At 36.1% G+C, this 26920-nt stretch overlaps 5 protein-coding genes across 5 annotated transcripts in view; 1 reads left to right on the top strand and 4 right to left on the bottom strand.

Annotated features, from left to right (window-relative positions):
* The window catches only part of LOC134820324 (kinesin-like protein KIF2A), a 104570-nt gene that overhangs the window by 6471 nt on the left and 71179 nt on the right, over positions 1–26920 (top strand). The gene's annotated exons all lie outside the window — the stretch shown is intronic.
* On the bottom strand, positions 7690–19950 carry LOC134820644 (mitochondrial thiamine pyrophosphate carrier-like). The gene is made up of 9 exons (XM_063831148.1): positions 19871–19950; positions 19600–19682; positions 19268–19344; positions 15376–15507; positions 14037–14133; positions 13685–13839; positions 9992–10112; positions 9402–9545; positions 7690–8490 (listed from the first exon to the last, which is right to left on the bottom strand). Exons 1-9 carry the CDS (start codon positions 19926–19928, stop codon positions 8398–8400), a joined length of 960 nt encoding a protein of 319 aa, XP_063687218.1. The 5' UTR covers positions 19929–19950; the 3' UTR covers positions 7690–8397.
* Positions 20175–21866, bottom strand: LOC134820942 (uncharacterized). The gene is made up of 3 exons (XM_063831610.1): positions 21720–21866; positions 21443–21561; positions 20175–21203 (listed from the first exon to the last, which is right to left on the bottom strand). Exons 1-3 carry the CDS (start codon positions 21837–21839, stop codon positions 20780–20782), a joined length of 663 nt encoding a protein of 220 aa, XP_063687680.1. The 5' UTR covers positions 21840–21866; the 3' UTR covers positions 20175–20779.
* Positions 22011–23615, bottom strand: LOC134820514 (serine beta-lactamase-like protein LACTB, mitochondrial). Its single transcript, XM_063830940.1, has one exon. The coding sequence runs from the start codon at positions 23560–23562 to the stop codon at positions 22240–22242; it is 1323 nt and encodes a 440-aa protein (XP_063687010.1). The 5' UTR covers positions 23563–23615; the 3' UTR covers positions 22011–22239.
* On the bottom strand, positions 23857–26864 carry LOC134820907 (phosphatidylcholine transfer protein-like). Its single transcript, XM_063831555.1, has 6 exons — positions 26706–26864; positions 26477–26594; positions 25835–25987; positions 25308–25418; positions 25134–25201; positions 23857–24960 (listed from the first exon to the last, which is right to left on the bottom strand). The coding sequence occupies exons 1-6, from the start codon at positions 26832–26834 to the stop codon at positions 24898–24900; spliced, it is 642 nt and encodes a 213-aa protein (XP_063687625.1). The 5' UTR covers positions 26835–26864; the 3' UTR covers positions 23857–24897.

Below are 26920 nucleotides of genomic sequence, written 5' to 3'. Positions count from 1 at the left end.
TTTAATTTGTTTATCGGTTAATTAGTTAATTAGAAGACATCAAGTGGAATATCAGAATAGATTCCAACTATTATTAAATATTGTTCAAACCATAAGAAAGAAAAATAAAACTATGTAGAAGCTCACCATCATTAGTAACAGGAGAGGGAGTGTAGTTGTCATGGTAACCAGAGTGAGAACTCTCCCCGGGTTTATCACCCTGATCTCCCCTCAGAGTCATGTCCATCCTCCCGAACCTAACAGGAGAGGAGGTTCTGGTACCCTGGACCAGGGAGCTACTGCCCTGTCTACTCCTGGGTATGAAGTATTATAGAGGAGGGTCTGGTACCCTGGACCAGGGAGCTACTGCCCTGTCTACTCCTGGGTATGAAGTATTATAGAGGAGGGTCTGGTACCCCGGACCGGGGAGCTACTGTCCTGTCTACTCCTGGGTATGAAGTATTATAGAGGAGGGTCTGGTAAACCGGACCGGGGAGCTACTGCCCTGTCTACTCCTGGGTATGAAGTATTATAGAGGAGGGTCTGGTACACCGGACCGGGGAGCTACTGCCCTGTCTACTCCTGGGTAAATTGGATAAGAAGAGATTTAAAAAGATTTTTGAAGACGAGCTTTTCTGCCGTCCCCTTGTCTACTCCTGGGTATGAAGTATTATCATCCTGTTTTTTCATATGAATCATATTTATATGATAGTTGTAGGTTTATTTATTTCTTATGTTACAGATAATTCGTACTAATTGTATTTCTTATGAATCATATTTCAGGTGTTTTTATTATTGTAGTGTAAGTGAATTGGAGAGAATACATAGGAGACAACTAGAAGGATCACAACAATTAAATAGGAGAGAGTAACCTAGAAGAAGAATGGAGTGTATTTATGTTTATAATCATAGTTTTAATTAGTATTATATCTTAGGAAGAAAAGACTTTTAATAGTTCGGGTATTATTTAGTGATATTTTAGTGTAGTAGTTTTAGTTAGTTTATAGTTGGAATCGGGTACAAGGTCTGGGGAGGTTAGTGAGAGAGGTTAGTTGAGTGAATTATTTAACTAACTGTTAATTTATTAACACAAACTATTTCAGTTTAATTTATTATAATTCTGTGTTTTATTTTGTAATCAGTAATATCATCCCGTTCAGATTAGGCATAAAGGTATAAATAGGTTGTATCATTTTTGACTGAATTTTTCTTGAATGACCATCTTACAAGGTCATCTTAAAGGTCATTAAGGATGGCACAAGACAAGATTGAGGTATTCAAAGTTCTATTCCTAAAGAAGCTTGATAAACGGTAAATCATCAGAATAATTTGCTAACAGAAATTGTTTAAGTTACTTTGAGGGACACGTCTTAAAGAGGTACTCTGAGGTACCCCCAGAACTTGTACCACTTACCCACTACCCAGTTACCCATGCTTTTAGTATTTCTACAATATGGTCTAGTACGACTTTTACACAACATAATGCCTCACGATGTCGTTTATTTCTCATTCTCTTTGCTGTATTGTATCTTTGTATATTATGTACTATTTGTAAAAGTTTCAAAAAGCAAATCAAATAAAAAACGAGGTACTTAACACTAATCACCTGTAGTCTAGTATGGTAGGAGAAGAAGGTTGGTGCTGGAATGTTGAAGGTATTTCAAACATGTCACCCCCAGTGGAGAAACCCTCCTCTCTGAAACCCTCCTCTCTGGTATCTACCTCCATGGCTTGAAACTGAGAGTCTCTTCTGCCTAGCTCGTTATACGTATCTACATCCTGCATTATCATACCAAACCCTAAGAAAACTAGAGTAGTACTGTGTTGTCCAACACTGAAAAATAAGAATTAAAACTTACACTGAAAACTAACACTGACATAAAAGCAGACACTAGCACTGAACACTTAACTCAGCTAGAAAATCATATTATATATAAAGAAAACATGTTAAAAGTAAACGTCGACGATGTAAAAAAGAGACGACACAAAGATAACTATCTTATATAATAATATCAGCTGTGTATCATTGTGCTTGCATTTCACTGTCATTAGTGGGGGGGGGGGGGCATTTTATGCCATTGCCCCCCCCCCCCTCCCTCCCCCCGTCATTAGTGTCATTAACTGTATCTTTTTAAATAGCACATGATACATATATAATATATATGTACTATGTAGTTCCGCTTCATTGCCATCATTATTATTAATTATTATTAAACCCTTATGGTACATGTGACCAAGCAGTGAACACTGAACATTAAATAATGTACCACTATCCTGGATATCCAGCATTTCAAATGGCTCCTCTATGTTTTGGTAGGCATGTCCAGTGAACTCTGAGTCACTGAGTTGAGATCCGGTATCAGGGGTGAAGTAGCCGCTACCTGGGTAGTTTATTAACTAATTAACCAATTAATTAATTAACTAATTAACTAATTAACTAATTAACCTAGTAACTAAGTATTTATAAGCTGACTTACTGATGAACTGATAAACTAATTAATTGATTAATCAATTAACTATATACCCATTTAACTAATTAACTAATTAACTAATTAACTAATTACCCCACCTGAAGATGTATTAGAAGAGAACTCCACAACCCCCAACTCTAACCTCTCAGTAACAGCTAGTTTTAACAGAGCTTCCTGTCTTCTACATAATTCACATAACCCTCTGAAAGTAGTGTAACTATGGTAACTAGTGGTGTAACTATGGTAACTTTAATAGAGCTTAATTTCTGGTGGGACTCAGTTATATTCACTTATTCCTGAAACAGATTGAAACTAAGAACGATTTGAACCGACATATTATATCAGACTATTTTAAGGGTGGTTAGAACTGGTTGAAATACAACATGAGCCTTCACAGATCACCAAATAGCGTGGTAGTCAAGGGTAAGGTTTTTTTTTGTAGGGTGCCAAGGGTGCCAGCACCCTTGCCTCAAATTTTTTCATCGAAAAATTAAAATTGTCTGAAACGAAAAAAAAACATATTTTCTTGGGGGGGGGGGGGTGGGGGGGGGGGGGGGGGGGGGGGGGGGGGGGGGTGACTGGTGAGGTTAGGATTGAAATGACCATGGTTAATGAGGGTCTGTACATGCTCAAATAGTGGGCCTGTTGATAGCTTGGATGTGTTTTATTACAGTGTAGACTTACTTACATGGGTCTATAAGGTGGAATAGTGGGTCTGTTGATATTGATAGTGGGTCTGTTGTTATCAACTGTGTGTCTACTCTCTTAATAGTGGGTCTTTGCTACTCTGAAATGGGTCTGTAAATTGACTTGTAGGTCTGTAAGATGAAATAGTGGGCCTGTTGATATTGATAGTGGGTCTGTTGTTATCAACTGTGTGTCTACTCCCTTAATAGTGGGTCTTTGCTACTCTGAAATGGGTCTGTAAATTGACTTGTAGGTCTGTAAGATGAAATAGTGGGTCTGTTGATATTGATAGTGGGTCTGTTGTTATTAAGTGTGTGTCTACTCGCTTAATAGTGGGTCTTTGCTACTCTGAAATGGGTCTGTGGATTGACTTGTGGGTCTGAAAGATGAAATAGTGGGTCTGTTGATATTGATAGTGGGTCTGTTGTTATCAACTGTGTGTCTACTCCCTTAATAGTGGGTCTTTGCTACTCTGAAATGGGTCTGTAAATTGACTTGTGGGTCTGTAAGATGAAATAGTGGGCCTGTTGATATTGATAGTGGGTCTGTTGTTATCAACTGTGTGTCTACTCTCTTAATAGTGGGTCTTTGCTACTCTGAAATGGGTCTGTAAATTGACTTGTAGGTCTGTAAGATGAAATAGTGGGTCTGTTGATATTGATAGTGGGTCTGTTGTTATCAACTGTGTGTCTACTCTCTTAATAGTGGGTCTTTGCTACTCTGAAATGGGTCTGTAAATTGACTTGTAGGTCTGTAAGATGAAATAGTGGGCCTGTTGATATTGATAGTGGGTCTGTTGTTATCAACTGTGTGTCTACTCTCTTAATAGTGGGTCTTTGCTACTCTGAAATGGGTCTGTAAATTGACTTGTAGGTCTGTAAGATGAAATACTAAATAGTGGGTCTGTTGATATTGATAGTGGGTCTGTTGTTATCAACTGTGTGTCTACTCTCTTAATAGTGGGTCTTTGCTACTCTGAAATGGGTCTGTAAATTGACTTGTAGGTCTGTAAGATGAAATAGTGGGCCTGTTGATATTGATAGTGGGTCTGTTGTTATCAACTGTGTGTCTACTCCCTTAATAGTGGGTCTTTGCTACTCTGAAATGGGTCTGTAAATTGACTTGTAGGTCTGTAAGATGAAAGAGTGGGCCTGTTGATATTGATAGTGGGTCTGTTGTTGTTAAGGAAAAAACGGGAGGAAAAATAGGATATTTTTGAGAAGTTACTCCTAAATTTCGAAATATTTTTTTGGAATAAAGACAAATTAATTGAGGAAATTTTTGAAGAAAACTTTTCGATTCAAGTATAAAAATCAAAGAGGAACATCCTGTCAGTTTTGGAACACAGTGAAATATTCTGATTGGAGAATGCAGATTGCTGTTGTGAAGTTACCAAATTTACGTGAGTACTTGATTCTTTTCAATCCCAGTTTATTGCTGTCCTGCAAATTTCTTTAATGCCAAATGGGGGGGGGGGGGGGGGTGTAACCCAAAAAAACCCAACTCCTACCCAAGAAAAGGTAATACTGGGATTGGGTTTTTTTTGGGTTTTTTTGGGTTTTTTAAACAAAATTTAAACAAAATTCTAGCCATTTCATTAATTGTATTGAATGTGAATTATTTCCCACTGAGTCTTACCTACGTGTTTTTCTCATGTCTTAACTTAATAGATAGTTTACATAGTATATAAGTGTGTTTATATTGATACTTGATAGTATGTTATCACGATAGCAAACAGGATGTCTCGTTCATCGAGATATAATCCATATGAATGCACAAAGTGGAAATGTGCCAAATGTGGCAAATGTGTTCTCCTGTCATGGAAGGAAGCTATGACGAAGGTCAAGGGCAAGTCAAAGCACATAACTTAAATTACTTGACTTAAGTCGGCTTCAGAGTCCGAGTCTCGATGATGTGTCTCCAAAGCTTTCTCTCCGCCATAAGCTCCTTAATCTCCCCAGTGTTCTTGAGTCCAGTGTCATTTATTAGGTTATCGACGAAGGTGAGCGGTGGTCTGCCCCTCCCTAGGTTCCCAAAGGAGAAGTTGGTGTGCTGCCAGGTCATCATGTCGCTGGATGTGCCCAGCTAACCTCATTCTTCTGGCCTGTATCTTCGAAATAACTCTTGGGAGTGATCCAAAGACCTCCTTGTTGGTGCGATGTTCTCTCCAGTCCACGTTTAGGGCCATCCGAAGCATTCTACTGTAACATCCGTCTATTCGTTTCTTCAAAGATTCTGTTATTGTCCACGTTTGCGTTCCATACAGGAAGATTGATTCAACCGTAGCTTGAACAGACGGATCTTTTAATCTCGGCGCAAATTGGACCTCCATATAGCCTACATTTGTGGTAGGTAGCCCATGCATTGGCCTTGCGTAACCTAAAGTTGTGCTCCGTTGTACTAAAATCCTCAACTTCTTCTAAGGCATGTCCGTCTGTGTTCTAAGGATATGTTGGTTGGCATGGGCAAATCAAACCGTTCCCTCGAGCTTGATGCACTCGGCAAAAGTTTGATCCCTGTAACAGTTGCCCACTCTCGCAACAAGCTTGTTATACCGCATCCGAAAGCAGAGAAACTATTTAGAGGTAAAGATACTTCAATCCCAAGATTGTTACAAGCTATGAAGAAGGGAGTCTCAAGGGGTAGAGAGCTCCTTCAAGAACACTGTAACTTTGAAGGAGAGGCTTTCCAACCATCTTCTGACGGAACAGAGAGTGACGAAGCGGAAACAGATGATGAAGAAGAGGAAGTGGAGGATATTGACTCATCAGAGGAATGGGCGAAAATAGTAACTGTGTATGGTGATGCTCTGCATCATGATACGGCTGTTGAGGTTTGCCTCAATAGAGGGCGAGATCGAATGCCATCCCAGTCAAGATTTTAGCGACTCCATGGCCATAAACAAGCGAAGATATCACTTAATATCACATGTGATCATGCAGCTGATGGTAACTGCAAGATTCTTTCAGTTGGAGATAGAGCATGGTTTCTCGTTAAGCGGATGATCAGGAAAACGGAAACAGAGATCGTGAAGGTGAGAAGAAAGGCTTTATTCCTCTCGTACCGGTTGCGGTCAGGGTTGGGGTCATCAGTGAGTTGCGTCCCTACTAACTCAATTTGCCATGGCCATCGAAGTGAGCATTACATATGGCTGATATCATATCTGCATGGCCAACTTCTTCTGAGCACATCAGTGAATAAAATACTGCTTTTGGGTGATATTTAAGCGATTATATCTATTGTGATGTTGTAGTGATGAACCACAACAGTGATGTTGTACTGATAATTGTTTTGCTAGGTGCCTACATGATTTTATTTCCTTCAAATGAAAAATTTGTAAAAAACCCAAAAAACCCAACTCTACCCTGAAAAAGGTCATACTGGGATTGGGTTTTTTTGGGTTTTTTTGGGTTACACCCCCCCCCCCCCCCCCCCCCCCCCCCCCAAATGTCGTCTAAAACACCCTATTTCGCAAAAAATTTCCGGGGGGCTGCGCCCCCCTAGCCCCCGCCAAGGGGCTCCGCCCCTGGACCCCGCTGGCACCCAGAAAAAAAAAACCTTAGTCAAGGGTACAGCTTATTAACTTATTAATTAATTAACTAATTAACAAGAATTACCCGAAGCTGAGGTAGAAGACCTGCTGATCATGGGACTTTATTTTAATAATATCTTCAGCTGATAAGGACACCTCGAACTCTCCGAGTAGCACTGTATCTCCTTCCTGGTGGGCGTCTTTCAGGTCTAGTTCAGAGTTAATTAACTAATTAACTAATTAACTAATATACTAATTAACTAATTAAATACTATACTAATTTACTTATTAACTAATTAACTAATTAACTAATTAACTAATTAACTAATTAACTAATTAACTAATTAACTAATATACTAATTAACTAATTAAATACTATACTAATTTACTTATTAACTAATTAACTAATTAACTAATTAACTAATTCTACTTACCCGTATCAGGGTAAAGATATCAGAGCTGTTTTCACACACCTCACTCAGGAAGCCCTCTATCAAGTCACATGATAATGAGCGGGGAAGTGAGCCGTGTATGGAGACCCTGGGTTTGTTGTGTACCTCCACATCAACATACGTATGGTTCATATCATCACTACTAATTAACTAGTTAACTAATTAAGTAATGAACTTACTAACTAATTAACTAAATAACTAATTAACTAATTAACTAATTAACTAATTAAGTAATGAACTTATTAACTAAATAACTTATTAACTAAATAACTTATTAACTAAATAACTTATTAACTAATTATCGTTATTCAACACAAGGATTTATTTTGTTCATTATATTGTTAAACCCAGGCTGCAAAAACGGTTGATGATAGTCAGACATGAAAACGACATAATATTAGTATCTCGTGCGGCTTGTGACTAGTTCCGGCTCACAAGGGAGTATCATCTCAATAAATGTAATAGATTTGCTGTTTCAAACTAGTGACGTGGTTGCTACATGGTTTGCCGTCAGGAATCTAGTTTATGTGTTTGTCCGTACATTATTAAGCATTGAAGCACACAAATTATGGGTTAACACTTAAATCAAAACATCACTTACTGAAAACAAACTTTCACGGTTAATATTTAAAATAAACTTCTCCTAGAAATAAATTAACAAAACTTATCATGAATCATTCGCATATCTTATGATAATGTAAACATATTAATCAAGCCAGATGTTTACTATTTTAGAACCTCTCCCTCAGCCCTTCGTAAACCATTTTATACGTCATAGCTATTGAGTATAAGTTACTGTTAGCTTTTCCAAAACCTTTCCCCTAACCTGACTGATATGCGAATATTTCATTTCTTATAATAATTTAGATCAAAATACTAGTACAAACACAGTCACAATAAAAAAGATAAAATAAACTTTCGGTCCTATTTTTAGCTATTTTAGCTATAAATTAAATTTCCAACCGGGTAACAAAAAAGAGTACGCAAATATAAGGTAATGAATCATGAAAGGGGTAGTAAACACGTGATAGTAAATATTATGATAGTAAATATTATGAAGGAGCATGAAGTGGGATTTGTTTAAACATATAAGAGAGATACGAAAAGTTTGTTTTAGCAGGAGCTTTCACAATACATATTATGTAATTCGTCTTCAGCTAGGGATGTTGTTGTGTATGATTAATTTAAGTAATGAACTGTCATTTTAGTTTCTCGTAATTTTTAGTTGATAATAAATAAACTAGTTTCCTACCAAAGTCCCTATCAAGTATACTAATTAGCTCAGACCGTTTCTGTATGTCCTGGAGGCTGTGACAAGCCCAGAAAAGAAGTTGAACGTCATAAAGGTGGTACCAGTAGAGACAAACGCCTGAAATAACACATTATTTATAACGTCATAAAGGTGGTACCAGTAGAGACAAATGCCTGAAATAACGTATTATAAAGGTGGTACCAGTAGAGACAAACGCCTGAAATAACACATTATTTATAACGTCATAAAGGTGGTACCAGTGGAGACAAATGCCTGAAATAACATATTATAAAGGTGGTACCAGTAGAGACAAATGCCTGAAATAACACATTATTTATAACGTTATATTATAGTGTAATAGTTGTATTATATAATACACTTTGAACTATATGACACATTTAGCTATAAAGTTAAAATATATAATTAGTTAAATGTACTAGTAATTTTTTTCCCTACTCTTGCCGAAGGCAAAAAGTTCGTAGGGAATAAGTAATCGGGTTTGGATATATGAGGTGGCCCGATGGACCTGCGATGATGACAAAAGTCTGCTCCTTCGAAATATAGACCACTCCCCTATAATTAAGTGTATAGGAAGCGAATGTGAAATTCCTCCTTCGCAAAGTTATTTTCCGCAATTTTCTGGATTCATTTATTGTTCATGCGCGGCGCTGCATTGGTCAAATAAATCGTCAATTTTTACCATGCACGAATCCCACTCATTTATAAAAAACACAGTATGTAAATATGGTGCTCTTTTTTCCAGTCACACTTTTCACTCAAAAGAATTAATGGTACAAGTACATGGTAGGGAAAATTGATCGTGCGTGGTTTAACCGCGGCGAAATTCTTGTTAATAGTCGGAAGCTAAATACTTAACAATAAATCTTTTACCGAAGCTAAGGTGGTTCATTATCAGATTATTTTATAACTTATTATAACCAAGCACTCAATATAACAAATAATAACAAAATAAGATACAAATCCCCATTAATCTACAAGTTCTGAAGATATCAGGGTAAACATCTGACCTTTAGTAAGCTAGGCAAAGCACCCTTGTAGAAGCCGAGTATACCCTCGTGTTTGTACACTGTTGTAACACAATGAACAAGTCCCTTGTAAACTGGTACACTTTCTAACCCTCCCTCTTGTATCACCTTTCTAAATCCTTGTACCTGTACAGTTACCATAGTTACAACACTACTAGTTACTATAGTTACACCATAGTTACTTTCTAACCCTCCCTCCTGTATCACCTTTCTAAATCCTTGTACCTCAACAAGTTGGACATTTTAGTAGTGTTAATTGAAAGACTTGACTAATTGAGGGCCACCATAAGGGCTTTCAAACAGATTTAATAAATAATATAAGCAATTTTCAAAATAATCATGTAATTCAAAATAAATGTGAAAGTGTAAATGATATCATCAAGATAACCAGACTATCGTTATATATATTATATATACATATTATAACTATATTATTAATAATAGTAATATCATTATTATCAGCTCATTTCTAAAAGTCAGTGCATTGTCCCAACATTACATCACCTTGAATCACGACTTTTATTCACTACTAGTTACCATAGTTACAACACCTTTACAACACTACTAGTTACCTGTAATCGTTTCTTGGTAACGTCAAAGGGAAGGACTGCACACTTGGCGAACACACCAGAAACTGCTCCAAAAAGGAAACTCTCTTTGTTCGATAAACGCTCCTTTTCGATAGCTTGCACCCTGTACAGTTACCATAGTTACAACACTAGTTACACAAAAAGGAAACTCTCCTTGTTCGATAAACGCTCCTTTTCTATAGCTTGCACCCTGTACAGTTACCATAGTTACAACACTAGTTACCATAGTTACACTAGTTACCCTGTACAGTTACCATAGTTACAACACTAGTTACCATAGTTACACTACTAGTTACACAAAAAGGAAACTCTCTTTGTTTGATAAACGCTCCTTTTCTATAGCTTGCACCCTGTACAGTTACCATTATAGTTAGTACAACACTAGTTACCATAGTTACACTAGTTACACTAGTTACCCTGTACAGTTACCATAGTTACAACACTACTAGTTACCATAGTTACACTAGTTACCCTGTACAGTTAGCATAGTTACACTACTAGTTACCATAGTTACCATAATATGTACACTAGTTACCCTGTACAGGATGTCAAGGTGAAGGTACTAACTTTAAGATTATATTTTAAACTGAAAATAAAACTTAAGATCCTTGAGAGGTTTTTAGTGTATTTATAATGTACTTATAGTGTATGTATGATGTACTTATAGTGTACTTATAGTGCATTTATAGTGTATTTATAGTGTATTCATAGTGTATTTATAGTGTACTTATAGTGTATTTATAGTGTATTTATAGTGTATTTATAGTGTATCTATAGTGTATTTATAGTGTATTTACTTGGTATAGAGGAGTATACAAGAACTATAAGCCCCGAACTGTAGAGAAGCACTGGGTACCACTTGCAGGAGATTAGGTATTAAACCTCTGTAGAAACCTCTAAATCTTATAGTGTATTTATAGTGTATTTATAGTGTATTTATAGTGTATTTATAGTGTATTTATAGTGTATTTACTTGGTGTAGAGTAGTATACAAGAACTATAAGCCCCGAACTGTAGAGAAGCACTGGGTACCACTTGCAGGAGATTAGGTATTAAACCTCTGTAGAAACCTCTAAATCTTATAGTGCATTTATAGTGTATTTATAGTGTATTCATAGTGTATTTATAGTGTACTTATAGTGTATTTATAGTGTATTTATAGTGTATTTATAGTGTATCTATAGTGTATTTATAGTGTATTTACTTGGTGTAGAGTAGTATACAAGAACTATAAGCCCCGAACTGTAGAGAAGCACTGGGTACCACTTGCAGGAGATTAGGTATTAAACCTCTGTAGAAGCCTCTAAATCTTATAGTGTATTTATAGTGTATTTATAGTGTATTTATAGTGTATTTATAGTGTATTTATAGTGTATTTACTTGGTGTAGAGTAGTATACAAGAACTATAAGCCCCGAACTGTAGAGAAGCACTGGGTACCACTTGCAGGAGATTAGGTATTAAACCTCTGTAGAAGCCTCTAAATCTTATAGTGTATTTATAGTGTATTTATAGTGTATTTATAGTGTATTTATAGTGTATTTATAGTGTATTTATAGTGTATTTATAGTGTATTTATAGTGTATTTACTTGGTGTAGAGTAGTATACAAGAACTATAAGCCCCGAACTGTAGAGAAGCACTGGGAACCACTTGCAGGAGATTAGGTATTAAACCTCTGTAGAAGCCTCTAAATCTTATAGTGTATTTATAGTGTATTTATAGTGTATTTATAGTGTATTTATAGTGTATTTATAGTGTATTTACTTGGTGTAGAGTAGTATACAAGAACTATAAGCCCCGAACTGTAGAGACGCACTGGGAACCACTTGCAGGAGATTAGGTATTAAACCTCTGTAGAAACCTCTAAATCTTACAGTGTATTTACTATTTATAGTGTATTTACTTGGTGTATTTATAGTGTAGTTATAGTGTATTTACTTGGTATAGAGTAGTATACAAGAACTATAAGCCCCGAACTGTAGAGAAGCACTGGGTACCACTTGCAGGAGATTAGGTATTAAACCTCTGTAGAAGCCTCTAAATCTTATAGTGTATTTATAGTGTATTTATAGTGTATTTATAGTGTATTTATAGTGTATTTACTTGGTGTAGAGTAGTATACAAGAACTATAAGCCCCGAACTGTAGAGAAGCACTGGGTACCACTTGCAGGAGATTAGGTATTAAACCTCTGTAGAAGCCTCTAAATCTTATAGTGTATTTATAGTGTATTTATAGTGTATTTATAGTGTATTTATAGTGTATTTATAGTGTATTTACTTGGTGTAGAGTAGTATACAAGAACTATAAGCCCCGAACTGTAGAGACGCACTGGGAACCACTTGCAGGAGATTAGGTATTAAACCTCTGTAGAAACCTCTAAATCTTACAGTGTATTTACTATTTATAGTGTATTTACTTGGTGTATTTATAGTGTAGTTATAGTGTATTTACTTGGTATAGAGTAGTATACAAGAACTATAAGCCCCGAACTGTAGAGAAGCACTGGGTACCACTTGCAGGAGATTAGGTATTAAACCTCTGTAGAAGCCTCTAAATCTTATAGTGTATTTATAGTGTATTTATAGTGTATTTATAGTGTATTTACTTGGTATAGAGGAGTATACAAGAACTATAAGCCCCGAACTGTAGAGAAGCACTGGGTACCACTTGCAGGAGATTAGGTATTAAACCTCTGTAGAAGCCTCTAAATCTTATAGTGTATTTATAGTGTATTTATAGTGTATTTATAGTGTATTTACTTGGTATAGAGTAGTATACAAGAACTATAAGCCCCGAACTGTAGAGAAGCACTGGGAACCACTTGCAGGAGATTAGGTATTAACCCTCTGTAGAAACCTCTAAATCTTATAGTGTATTTATAGTGTATTTATAGTGTATTTATAGTGTATTTATAGTGTATTTATAGTGTATTTATAGTGTATTTATAGTGTATTTACTTGGTGTAGAGGAGTATACAAGAACTATAAGCCCCGAACTGTAGGGAAGCACTGGGAACCACTTGCAGGAGATTAGGTATTAAACCTCTGTAGAAGCCTCTAAATCTTATAGTGTATTTATAGTGTATTTATAGTGTATTTATAGTGTATTTATAGTGTATTTATAGTGTATTTATAGTGTATTTATAGTGTATTTATAGTGTATTTATAGTGTATTTATAGTGTATTTATAGTGTATTTATAATGTATTTACTTGGTATAGAGGAGTATACAAGAACTATAAGCCCCGAACTGTAGAGATGCACTGGGAACCACTTGCAGGAGATTAGGTATTAAACCTCTGTAGAAGCCTCTTAATCTTATAGTGTATTTATAGTGTATTTATAGTGTATTTACTTGGTGTAGAGTAGTATACAAGAACTATAAGCCCCGAACTGTAGGGAAGCACTGGGAACCACTTGCAGGAGATTAGGTATTAAACCTCTGTAGAAACCTCTAAATCTTATAGTGTATTTATAGTGTATTTATAGTGTATTTACTTGGTGTAGAGTAGTATACAAGAACTATAAGCCCCGAACTGTAGGGAAGCACTAGGTACCACTTGCAGGAGATTAGGTATTAAACCTCTGTAGAAACCTCTAAATCTTATAGTGTATTTATAGTGTATTTATAGTGTATTTATAGTGTATTTATAGTGTATTTATAGTGTATTTACTTGGTATAGAGGAGTATACAAGAACTATAAGCCCCGAACTGTAGGGAAGCACTAGGTACCACTTGCAGGAGATTAGGTATTAAACCTCTGTAGAAACCTCTAAATCCCTCCTTCTGGAGGATACTGAGAAATGCTTCCCCTGTACTCGTGTACGTCTGCAAAGGTGGGTAGGTTTGGTTAAATAAATAAGTAAATAATGGTTGGAATATTCAAATGACAATTCTATACTCTGTTTACTCAGACTGTTTCAAAATATGGATAAAAACTGACAGTAATAATTACTTCAAATATTAAATTATAATAAATGTTATGTATTACAATAATTAAAGGACTAGGAAAGCGCTTCACTTACAAGTTGGTGGCGCTGCATAACCATTCTCGTTCTCACTAAGTCAAGAGGCTGCGAGAAGAAGCTACCCGCCGTCCCCGCTACTCCTCCTGATACAAAACTGAAACAAATACACTATAAATACACTACGTCCCCGCTACTCCTCCTGATACAAAACTGAAACAAATACACTATAAATACACTACATCCCCGCTACTCCTCCTGATACAAAACTGAAACAAATACACTATAAATACACTACATCCCCGCTACTCCTCCTGATACAAAACTGAAACAAATACACTATAAATACACTACGTCCCCGCTACTCCTCCTGATACAAAACTGAAACAAATACACTATAAATACACTACGTCCCCGCTACTCCTCCTGATACAAAACTGAAACAAATACACTATAAATACACTACATCCCCGCTACTCCTCCTGATACAAAACTGAAACAAATACACTATAAATACACTACATCCCCGCTACTCCTCCTGATACAAAACTGAAACAAATACACTATAAATACACTACATCCCCGCTACTCCTCCTGATACAAAACTGAAACAAATACACTATAAATACACTACATCCCCGCTACTCCTCCTGATACAAAACTGAAACAAATACACTATAAATACACTACATCCCCGCTACTCCTCCTGATACAAAACTGAAACAAATACACTATAAATACACTACATCCCCGCTACTCCTCCTGATACAAAACTGAAACAAATACACTATAAATACACTACATCCCCGCTACTCCTCCTGATACAAAACTGAAACAAATACACTATAAATACACTATAAATACACTACATCCCCGCTACTCCTCCTGATACAAAACTGAAACAAATACACTATAAATACACTACATCCCCGCTACTCCTCCTGATACAAAACTGAAACAAATACACTATAAATACACTACATCCCCGCTACTCCTCCTGATACAAAACTGAAACAAATACACTATAAATACACTACATCCCCGCTACTCCTCCTGATACAAAACTGAAACAAATACACTATAAATACACTACATCCCCGCTACTCCTCCTGATACAAAACTGAAACAAATACACTATAAATACACTATAAATACACTACATCCCCGCTACTCCTCCTGATACAAAACTGAAACAAATACACTATAAATACACTACATCCCCGCTACTCCTCCTGATACAAAACTGAAACAAATACACTATAAATACACTATAAATACACTACATCCCCGCTACTCCTCCTGATACAAAACTGAAACAAATAACTTGTTAACCTAACTTTCTTATCAGACATGACTAAACAAATGTGGTCTTAAAATATTATGTTTAGTGTTCACCTACCTAACAAGAGGTTGAGTATCAGGAGAGCGGCCAGGATAGAGTTCCTCTATCACGTGACTAACTTTAGTGAACATTCCGAACTGTACAGCTCCGTACACTACTGATAGTAGCTGGGAGGCGGTGTGCCCTTTCCTGTTAGGGTGTTTACTTTGAGGGGTAGGGTGTTTACTTTAAGGGGTAGGGTGTTTACTTTCTGGGGTAAGGTGTTTACTTTAAGGGGTAGGGTGTTTACTTTAAGGGGTAGGGTGTTTACTTTAAGGGGTAGGGTGTTTACTTTAAGGGGTAAGGTGTTTACTTTAAGGGCTAGGATGTTTACTTTAAGGGGTAGGGTGTTTACTTTAAGGGGTAGGGTGTTTACTTTAAGGGGTAGGGTGTTTACTTTAAGGGGTAGGGTGTTTACTTTAAGGGGTAGGGTGTTTACTTTAAGGGGTAGGGTGTTTACTTTAAGGGGTAGGGTGTTTACTTTAAGGGGTAAGGTGTTTACTTTAAGGGGTAGGGTGTTTACTTTAAGGGCTAGGATGTTTACTTTAAGGGGTAGGGTGTTTACTTTAAGGGGTAGGGTGTTTACTTTAAGGGGTAGGGTGTTTACTTTAAGTGGTAGGGTGTTTACTTTAAGGGGTAGGGTGTTTACTTTAAGGGGTAGGGTGTTTACTTTAAGGGGTAGGGTGTTTACTTTAAGGGGTACGGTGTTACTTTAATTAAGGGGTAGGGTGTTTACTTTAAGGGGTAGGGTGTTTACTTTAAGGGCTAGGATGTTTACTTTAAGGGGTAGGGTGTTTACTTTAAGGGGTAGGGTGTTTACTTTAAGGGGTAAGGTGTTTACTTTAAGGGGTAAGGTGTTTACTTTAAGGGGTAGGGTGTTTACTTTAAGGGGTAGGGTGTTTACTTTAAGGGGTAGGGTGTTTACTTTAAGGGGTAGGGTGTTTACTTTAAGGGGTAGGGTGTTTACTTTAAGGGGTAGAGTGTTTACTTTAAGGGGCAGGGTGTTTACTTTAAGGGGAAAAGTGTTTACTTTAAGGGGTAGGGTGTTTACTTTAAGGGGCAGGGTGTTTACTTTAAGGGGAAAAGTGTTTACTTTAAGGGGTAAGGTGTTTACTTTAAGGGGTAAGGTGTTTACTTTAAGGGGTAAGGTGTTTACTTTAAGGGGTAGGGTGTTTACTTTAAGGGGTAGGGTGTTACTTTAATTAAGGGGTAGGGTGTTTACTTTAAGGGGTAGGGTGTTTACTTTAAGGGGTAAGGTGTTTACTTTAAGGGGTAGGGTGTTTACTTTAAGGGGTAGGGTGTTACTTTAATTAAGGGGTAGGGTGTTTACTTTAAGGGGTAGGGTGTTTACTTTAAGGGGTAGGGTGTTTACTTTAAGGCGTAGGGTGTTTTCTTTAAGGGGTAGGGTGTTTACTTTAAGGGGTAGGGTGTTTACTTTAAGGGGTAGGGTGTTTACTTTAAGGGGTAGGGTGTTTACTTTAAGGGGTAGGGTGTTTACTTTAAGGGGTAGGGTGTTTACTTTAAGGGGTAGGGTGTTTACTTTAAGGGGTAGGGTGTTTACTATAAGGGGTAGGGTGTTTACTTTAAGGGGTAGGGTGTTTACTTTAAGGGGTAGGGTGTTTACTTTAAGGGGTAGGGTGTTTACTTTAAGGGGTAGGGTGTTTACTTTAAGGGGTAGGGTGTTTACTTTAAGGGGTAGGGTGTTTACTTTAAGGGGTAGGGTGTTTACTTTAAGGGGTAGGGTGTTTACTTTAAGGGGTAGAGTGTTTACTTTAAGGGGTAGGGTGTTTACTATAAGGGGTAGGGTGTTTACTTTAAGGGGTAGGGTGTTTACTTTAAGGGGTAGGGTGTTTACTTTAAGGGGTAGGGTGTTTACTTTAAGGGGTAGGGTGTTTACTTTAAGGGGTAGGGTGTTTACTATAAGGGGTAGGGTGTTTACTTTAAGGGGTAGGGTGTTTACTTTAAGGGGTAGGGTGTTTACTTTAAGGGGTAAGGTGTTTACTTTAAGGGGTAGGGTGTTTACTTTAAGGGGTAGGGTGTTACTTTAATTAAGGGGTAGGGTGTTTACTTTAAGGGGTAGGGTGTTTACTTTAAGGGCTAGGATGTTTACTTTATGGGTAGGGTGTTTACTTTAAGGGGTAGGGTGTTTACTTTAAGGGGTAAGGTGTTTACTTTAAGGGGTAAGGTGTTTACTTTAAGGGGTAGGGTGTTTACTTTAAGGGGTAGGGTGTTTACTTTAAGGGGTAGGGTGTTTACTTTAAGGGGTAGGGTGTTTACTTTAAGGGGTAGGGTGTTTACTTTAAGGGGTAGAGTGTTTACTTTAAGGGCTAGGATGTTTACTTTAAGGGGTAGGGTGTTTACTTTAAGGGGTAGGGTGTTTACTTTAAGGGGTAGGGTGTTTACTTTAAGGGGTAGGGTGTTTACTTTAAGGGGTAAGGTGTTTACTTTAAGGGGTAGGGTGTTTACTTTAAGGGGTAAGGTGTTTACTTTAAGGGGTAGGGTGTTTACTTTAAGGGGTAGGGTGTTTACTTTAAGGCGTAGGGTGTTTTCTTTAAGGGGTAGGGTGTTTACTTTAAGGGGTAGGGTGTTTACTTTAAGGGGTAGGGTGTTTACTTTAAGGGGTAGGGTGTTTACTTTAAGGGGTAGGGTGTTTACTTTAAGGGGTAGGGTGTTTACTTTAAGGGGTAGGGTGTTTACTATAAGGGGTAGGGTGTTTACTTTAAGGGGTAGGGTGTTTACTTTAAGGGGTAGGGTGTTTACTTTAAGGGGTAGGGTGTTTACTTTAAGGGGTAGGGTGTTTACTTTAAGGGGTAGGGTGTTTACTTTAAGGGGTAGGGTGTTTACTTTAAGGGGTAGGGTGTTTACTTTAAGGGGTAGGGTGTTTACTTTAAGGGGTAGGGTGTTTACTTTAAGGGGTAGGGTGTTTACTATAAGGGGTAGGGTGTTTACTTTAAGGGGTAAGGTGTTTACTTTAAGGGGTAGGGTGTTTACTTTAAGGGGTAGGGTGTTTACTTTATGGGGTAACTCTTCTAACTATATAATATGTCGACAGAATTGTGATGCGGTCTTATTACCATCCTCTTTATATATAATATAGTTTCGAAAAGATTGCTGCAATGGAATTAACCAAGTTTGACTGTTTTGATTGAACAAATATAAATTCAAAAATAAGAGAGATCTGTAATTTAACAGTTCTGTCGTAGTACTGACGTCAACGATATGATGAATAGTTCAGCAATATTATACATTAGACGTGTTCACTGTTCATCAAAATAAAGTTGAACTAACCAGAATATTAAAAATAAAGTTGAACTAACCAGTGCAGAATATCAAAAATAAAGTTGAACTAACCAGTGCATAATATTAAAAATAAAGTTGAACTAACCAGAACATTAAAAATAAAGTTGAACGAACCAGAATATTAAAAATAAAGTTGAACTAACCAGAATATTAAAAACAAAGTTGAACTAACCAGAATATTAAAAATAAAGTTGAACTAACCAGTGCAGAATATCAAAAATAAAGTTGAACTAACCAGTGCATAATATTAAAAATAAAGTTGAACTAACCAGAACATTAAAAATAAAGTTGAACGAACCAGAATATTAAAAATAAAGTTGAACTAACCAGAATATTAAAAACAAAGTTGAACTTACCAGAATATTAAAAATAAAGTTGAACTAACCAGAATATTAAAATAAAGTTGAACTAACCAGAATATTAAAATAAAGTTGAACTAACCAGAATACTAAAATAAAGTTGAACTAACCAGAATATTAAAAATAAAGTTGAACTAACCAGAATATTAAAATAAAGTTGAACTAACCAGAATATTAAAATAAAGTTGAACTAACCAGAATATTAAAATAAAGTTGAACTAACCAGAATATTAAAATAAAGTTGAACTAACCAGAATGCCCGGACTCCCTCTTCTCGGAAGATGGTGGACACAGCATTTACCAGTCCCGTGTTCCTTCCCCCCTGCTTCTAGAAGTTTTAACAATATTATTATTACAAAATAATGAACGGAAGTTATTATGTTTGAAATGGATTGTAATGGAAAGATTTCCTAATTTATGTAAATATGTTTTTTAATTAACATTAATTATGTAAAATCAAACAAACCCCTGAAGACTGCATCTATGATAATGTTTCACTTAAACAATTTTGTAACGATTATTATTAACTATCATACTATCTTTAACACAACATAATAATATAACCATTGTAGCGGGTTAGTACCTTTCCAACATGGAGTTGTAATCGTATCTTAACAACATCAAAAGGAGAGATAACTGCCCGGGTAGTTACACCACTTAACGCTCCTGACCCAGTGTTAATCTTAGTGTATTTACAGTGTATTTATATTGTATTTATAATGTATTTATAGTGTATTTATAGTGTATTTATAGTGTTAATCTTCAAACAAAAACTAAATATTATTTCTTTTTAAACTAACATTTCCTATATTTCTAGAACAACGAATTTCATTAATTCTGAAGAAAGTACCGACCTGATATAATGGCTTCAGAAGGGGAGAGGTTAACTTTGTTTCCCAGTAATCCTACCATGTGTTACTATAACTGTAATACTATTAATACTATTATATACTGGTCACATGACTGGTCACATGCCTGGTCACATGCAGAGATGGTCACATGGCAGCTACATTCCTTAAGTTAGTTTGATTGTAAGCACAATTTGAGACCTTCTTTTCTACAGATATAGTTTTGCTTCAGTACTTTATTATGTCTCTTATTTCGGTCCTGGTTATCATAATAGGTATGATATTTGTTTTTTTAATGAGTTACACAGTAGATAGAATACGGAAAATAAAACAATTACATTATTCACGAATCAAATTAAACCACAAAAATAACAAAAATAATTATCATATCATAATAAGTCCTAGAGGATACGTTATGTACGTTAACTAATACATAACACAAATAAGTATAATATTTCATGCGAACAATCTGATTAAGTAATTAAACAAAGTAGTAACAGAGGCTGTAACTCAGTGATCTACACGTCATGTACATTATATATATAATATGGTATAACACTAAAATGTACACTGTACATTGTACATTGTACATTGTACATTGTACATTGTACATTGTACATTGTCTATTGTACATTGTCTATTGTATATCGTACATTGTACATTGTATATTGTACATTGTACAGTACATATTATATGGTAGGAATTAGGATCAGAACAGACAGATGAACTATCAAAATTACAATACCAATACTTCAAGATATAATGTATGATTAAACCTTTAAAAAACAAACAAACTTGAAACTGATAAAATTCCAATAAATATTCCAACAATCAAAACACAGACAATTAGGCCCGGTAACAGAGAACTCATTATCTCATTATCTCACTATCTCATTATCTCACTATCTCATTATTTCACCACTTAAAGTTGTAGTCCATGACAGGGGGCTGCTCCAGAGGGGTGAGACTAAAAGCATCCTGAGGATCAGCTAACAGGGTGGGAGGTGGAGGGACATGGTGGTATGAACTAGTATGGGGTGATAACAGTTGTGTGGTGCTGCAACTCTGGTTACTCTGGTTGCCATGGTTACCCTGGTTACCCTGGTTACGCTCCAACTCTTTAACACGCTCACTCAACCTAGTGTTCTCTGCTTTACTTTCCTCTAGCTGGGAGGTGAGGATTGCCACCTTGTCTTGCAAACGGAGGATCATGCGGTCCTTGTCTGATGCGTTGGAGGGGAGCCCGTAGGAGGAGCTGAGGACGGGGGCGGATTTACCTCCAAATTGGGGAATCTCATTCATTTCAGTGGGGGGCAAGTCAGTGACTAACACACAGCGCCTGTAATTGAGATCTGATGAGATTTTGTATTTAACTTGAATGGTAAGTGGACATTATAGTTATTATTATATAATATAAAAGGATCTTTACTCTTTTCGGCTGAATTGTAGGTATTTGTTGTCTTTTAAATTGTAAATAATATGCTTTAAGTAACAGCTGAATTGTAAGTACGTAATTTTAAGTGATGATAAATTTAAAGCTGAATTGTAAGAAAATATTTTGTAGAAAATGATATCTACCTTGCTCTATCACGAACTCCGATTTCTTTCTCTAGTCTCGCTAAAGTGGCTGAGTGTCTTGCTTTCTGAGCGACAATCGACTGTACAGCTAGTGGATTTGTAGAATCTTTTAGTGCCTCCTGAATATCGGGATTTTATAAGGCAATCTTAAAACGATTGTAACTTTCTCAAAACAATTAATTCGGCAGAATAAATCATTATGAGTCAACAGGACGTGTCTCTCCAATGGTTTTACGACTTATTAAAAGTACGATAGCCTTCATTTTTCAATACAAACCTCAAGATTTTCGATGATATTTCTCTCTAGATTGACAGCCGAATCAAACAGTCCCTTCTTGATGCATCTTTGAGCTTGACGGTCTTTTGCATGGGCTACGTTCAACGGCTTATTGAGCATCAGATAAAGTCATCATTCTAATCTGAGGTTTTTAATCGTAAGTCTGGAAAAAGCTCCATTATATCCGGATTATTCTTTATTTAAAAATGGTGAACTTAAAACAGGTCATATCTTGCGACATGGACATCTGAAATTATTTCAGGACAAAACAAAGAAAGGAAAACCATTATCATAATCTGATAAAAGCAAAATGATAATAATTGGAAGGCAGTAAATTGAACATAGCAATACAAAGTTCCACCATTTTCAGTTGATCAAAAAGTAAAAAATGTAAGAATAATTTATAAAAACATCAAAAATAGCATGCTGTACTTTGTATTTCCTGAAATCTTAGAGAAATTAAAGTTCAACAGTTGAGAAATACCCACTACTACACATAATATAGAAGACCACAGTAACACTAAACTAAACCATACAATTGCTCACAACAGTCACCTCCATTCTCAATTCTCTCTGCGAAGGAAGCCGCTATCTCATGAGCAAGTCTGACCACATCCCCCTCAAGTGAGTTACTCAACATAACCACAGTGATCCCCCTAGGTGTCCCCTGGTTACCCTGGTTACCCTGGTTACCCTGGTTACCCAGAGGTAACACTAACACTGTACTGCTAGCTCCTATTGCCCCGCCATTGTGGGAGAGTTTTAAGTACTGAGCTGTTTTACCGTGTGATTGTTGCTCGTGGAACACTCTCACTCCGTACCCATAGTGTGACTTTAACCCTGCTCTCTCAGTTCCAGTTACTGGGTTAAACTCTATCATTGATTGGAGAGACTCCTTATTTACGTAGTTATCGGATGACTCAGATTGGTAGAGGTACAGAAGAATGTCCCCCAGCTTAGCAATGTCCTCCGCAGTGCTGACCATTCCTCCACCAGCCCATTTACAGGAGTTGTCAACATAAGGGCAGTTCTTTAGCTTCCCCTTATCACTCTTACAGTAGTACTGACAGCGATTCAGGATAATGTCTTCAAAGGAATCAAGACGTGTGTGAGGTAATCCTAGTTTAGATGTAAAATCAGACAACAGTTGCTCAAACGATTTGCCTGAACATTTTTCTAGGATGAAACTCAGTAGACTGTAACCAAATGTAGTGTACTTGTACTCAGAACCTGGTTTAAACAGAAGTTTATCATTAATGAACATCTGGAGACCATGTTTAACAGTAGGATAGTTCCTACTAGAGAAGAACTCTTGCGCGGTGGAATCACCACCTCCTTCATCAGCCTCGTGGTAATGCCTTACTCCAGCTGTGTGACTCAGTAATTCCTTAATAGTCAAACAATCTACTTCCTCATTCCCCACTGTCAGTTGTATCTGATTTGACTTTAACAACTCTACTAAATTATCGTTGAGATCTACTTTCCCTTCTTGAGCAAGATTAACAGTCATTAAAGCAGTGATGAGCTTGCTGATGCTGGCTATTCGCATGGATGTTTTACAGGTGAATGGGGTGCAATTCTCAACGTCAGAAAAACCAAAACCAGCTTTCATGACCGGCCTACCATCAACATGAACTATACAGCATGATCCTGGTATGTGAGCCTCAACCATCTTTTGCATTATCTTGTCCTTTGTGTCCTCGATGATATCCTCGAAATCAATTAACTGGTACTTGTGTAATTGGTACTGTGTATCCTCGTGATGATGGGTCCTTTCTCCAGCAAGAAAGCTTCCAGCAACAATGACAGGACTTAGCCATTTCCTTGCTTGTGACCAGTTCATTTCACAGATTGGATGTAGTTTTGTAGGTCATGTTACGAATTAGTTTTCTGAGGTTTTTTAAAGTTATCTCCATGTTATTTTGAGGTGCCGTAATAATACAATATAAATGATATCTTCACATTTCTACAATCAATGTTAGTAATCCCCACCCCCCCCCCCCCCCCCCTTAATGGTTATTATTTTAACACACAAGGAATGTATGCACGTCATGTACTTGGCTTCATTTAACGAATGTTATAATGTTTAACGAATGACGCTTTAGAGAAATAGTAGAAGCAATGAAAGTACGATTATAAATAACTGAAATGATCGGTCACATTAACAATTAATTAATTAATTAATTAATTAATTAATTAATTAATTAACAATTTCAATTACAAAACAAACCCCATTAAATCATCTAGATTATATAATTATATTATAATTATGATCACTAAAACAGTGCAAGTTAGAATCATAGTATGCTGACACAAATAAAAAAGAATCGAAACTTACTCTGCAGCTAAAGGAGCTAATTCACAAAACTTGAGTTGGCTACATTGTTAATCTACATTGTTAATCTGAAAACTATAAAATTAAAACTCCTATCAAAGTACCTATGGTATATAATATGTACATTGTACCTAGAAATACTATTATATTTAAAAGACACCAACAGAATTACTTGAATTGTAAAGAATGTTAATCAGATTCCCTGCTCTATTACATCTCAAGTCTAAAAATGTGCAAGTTGTAAATTTCCGTCCTAAAATTTGAGTGCTATTCCAGTATTTCCAAACTTGCTTCCTACTTGCTTCCTACTAGACTTAAACCTTGGCCAAAAATAAGACTTTCTTAACCTAATTATATCAATAAAATCTTCCCTTGACAAGTAACTAATTAGCACTTAAAGCTCAGTTTTTGTGGCTGTGGTCTAAATCCAGTAAAACAAGAACACTATACCGAGAAGCTAGAGGGCTCTAAATCAGTTCCACAGTTTTTCAAAAGCATTGACCAGAGAGTTGCTGTCAACTTGATAGTGTTAAGTTTATTCCATTAGAACGTACAGTATATAACTTTTAAATGTCACATTTATTTCTAATAATAATGACGTATAAAATCAATCGAAAACATAAATTTACAAACTTTTTCAAGAATTAACGCTGATTACCGTAGAATAACAATATTTAAGCGAAGCTATGTAAGTTTTCAGCCCAAACCGTGTTTTTAAAGGAGTATAAATAAAAGTTGATTTTAATTCAAATACTAACCTATAAATTAACTGATTTTGATTTTTATAGCAGAATATTAACGACTAACGTACTAAAGAAACTTTTATTTTTACTAAAGAAACTTTTATTTTGATGTGAATTTTTCACATGCGCTTTGAAGAGTTTTCATAAACTGTGGGACTCCTGTCTGAAATTAGAGTTAGTGACGATAATTTAAATGCAGAGAAAAATAGACAAAATAACATTGCTCTCTGAATGAAACAGTAGATGCACAGTAGATGCACATTCTGCATTGTTATAATCATGGATTCTCATCACAATAATATAAATTTAATAGATCACTGAATCAAAATATTTTACCTTTGCAGCCCAGTTGACCACCCAAGTTGGAAGGGCACCACCAGGATTATCAAAGTAGTAGAGAAAAACTGAAAGGAGAATTAATAATATATCAAATATGCCTGGATTTATCAATGAGCATAGAATTGTTTAAATTAACTATAATAAAGTCTGCACACAACTGCAGTACCTCACCTTTTGTACCTAGACCATTTTTTGAAGGTTGAAGAGCCAATGTCTGCTCATAATCCTTCACTCTTATAACACCTTTCACCTCTTCATGACATGAAGAGGGGTCACCTTTTCCTGACAAAAGTTGTTATATAGTAACATACCCTTCACCCTTGATTATAATTGGTCTAATGTGTAGTAAACGAAATTGTGGTTTAACTTTTTATTAAATCAAATAACGAATGTGAAATAAAATGTTGTTTATAAAATTTGTCCTTTTATTGTTAATGTGCATTTAGCCTGCAGCAAGCTAGGCATCTCTAATGTGTGATTTGTGATATGAGCCCTGCTGGCAACAGGAAAATTTAGTACCTACATTTTATTAACAATAGAGGCATAAGAATATCAGTTTGATCAATATCACACTCTGACTTCTCACTTCACCTGACAAACTGTGATACAAATATAATAGTTTGATTAAAATGCAATATGAAATATAGAAAAATAATCCTAAACTTAAAGCAGCCAACAAAAATAGTTAAATTTATTACCAATTATACACCATCTTTTGGGGCTGTTTTCAGTGGCTTCAAATATTTTGCTCTTTCTGCTGAACACATAATCTCTGTGACTCATCGGCCAAGGATATGCTACTCGCCAATATATATTTTGCAGTACACTTGTCTCAGATATAACATGGAGATCTGAAAAGTGGTAAAATGCTCAGTTTCAATCAGGATTCAAAAATTCTAAAAATTTACTATACTTTTAAAAATCAAGAGGCTTGCATATAATGAACATATTGACACGGGTGCAGAGTTGAGTCTGTACGGAACCTAGTAGTTTCAGATCCTTGTTTAACTTGCCGTACAGCAAGGTCATCCACTACTTTAGCCCGGCGAGGCACATAACTCCCTCTACAACTCCATGACAAATGTTTCATATATACTAGCCGAGTTCACAAGTTATATCCTTGTGTTTGAGAAGAGCTCGTTAGAACTGCTTCCTTTCCCTTCAGTATCCCACAGTCTCTCGACCAATACACAAATCAATTCAATCCCAGATGTTAAAATACACAAATCAATTCAATCCCAGATGTTAAAATGGTTCAGACAAGAGTATGGCTACAAGATGGTTATGAAATGTGTGGACTGGACAACTAAAAGCAAGATTCACTTGATATGCAAACGAACCAGCACAATAAGCATCCCATTTTTTTCTGTACTCTAGATCATTGTAGACAGCATTAACCGTTTCTGTATCAATTGATTTAAGCTCTCCATAGCTTTTGTATTTGTACAGACCTGATGCCTGAAAAATGAATACAAGGTTGTAAAGCCTCAACTAATGACTCGCATTAAAATTAAAACTTAATGGGAATACAATATAAACTGCACAAACAGTGAAAATTATCTTAAATACCTCTTCATATTTTCGGTAAATTTCTAGAGAATATCCATCAGTCTCATTCTTGGTGAAAAATGTATATCCTTCAGTGTTGGGGGAATCAAGCTCTGACAAGTACTGGCTGAACTGAGAATCATCGTCCATTTGAACTAACTAGGTAAATTATTTAAAAACATTGCTGCAGAAGAAACTTGTCAGTTACAGTTAAACAAAAATTTCAATTTTATGCC

The sequence above is a fragment of the Bolinopsis microptera genome, chromosome 9 (genome assembly GCF_026151205.1).
Source record: "Bolinopsis microptera isolate Bmic1 chromosome 9, MBARI_Bmic_1.0, whole genome shotgun sequence".
Taxonomy (NCBI): Eukaryota; Metazoa; Ctenophora; class Tentaculata; order Lobata; family Bolinopsidae; genus Bolinopsis; species Bolinopsis microptera.
The sequence above is the reverse complement of the archived record's forward strand: the minus strand, read 5'-3'. Positions and strand labels throughout refer to the sequence as shown.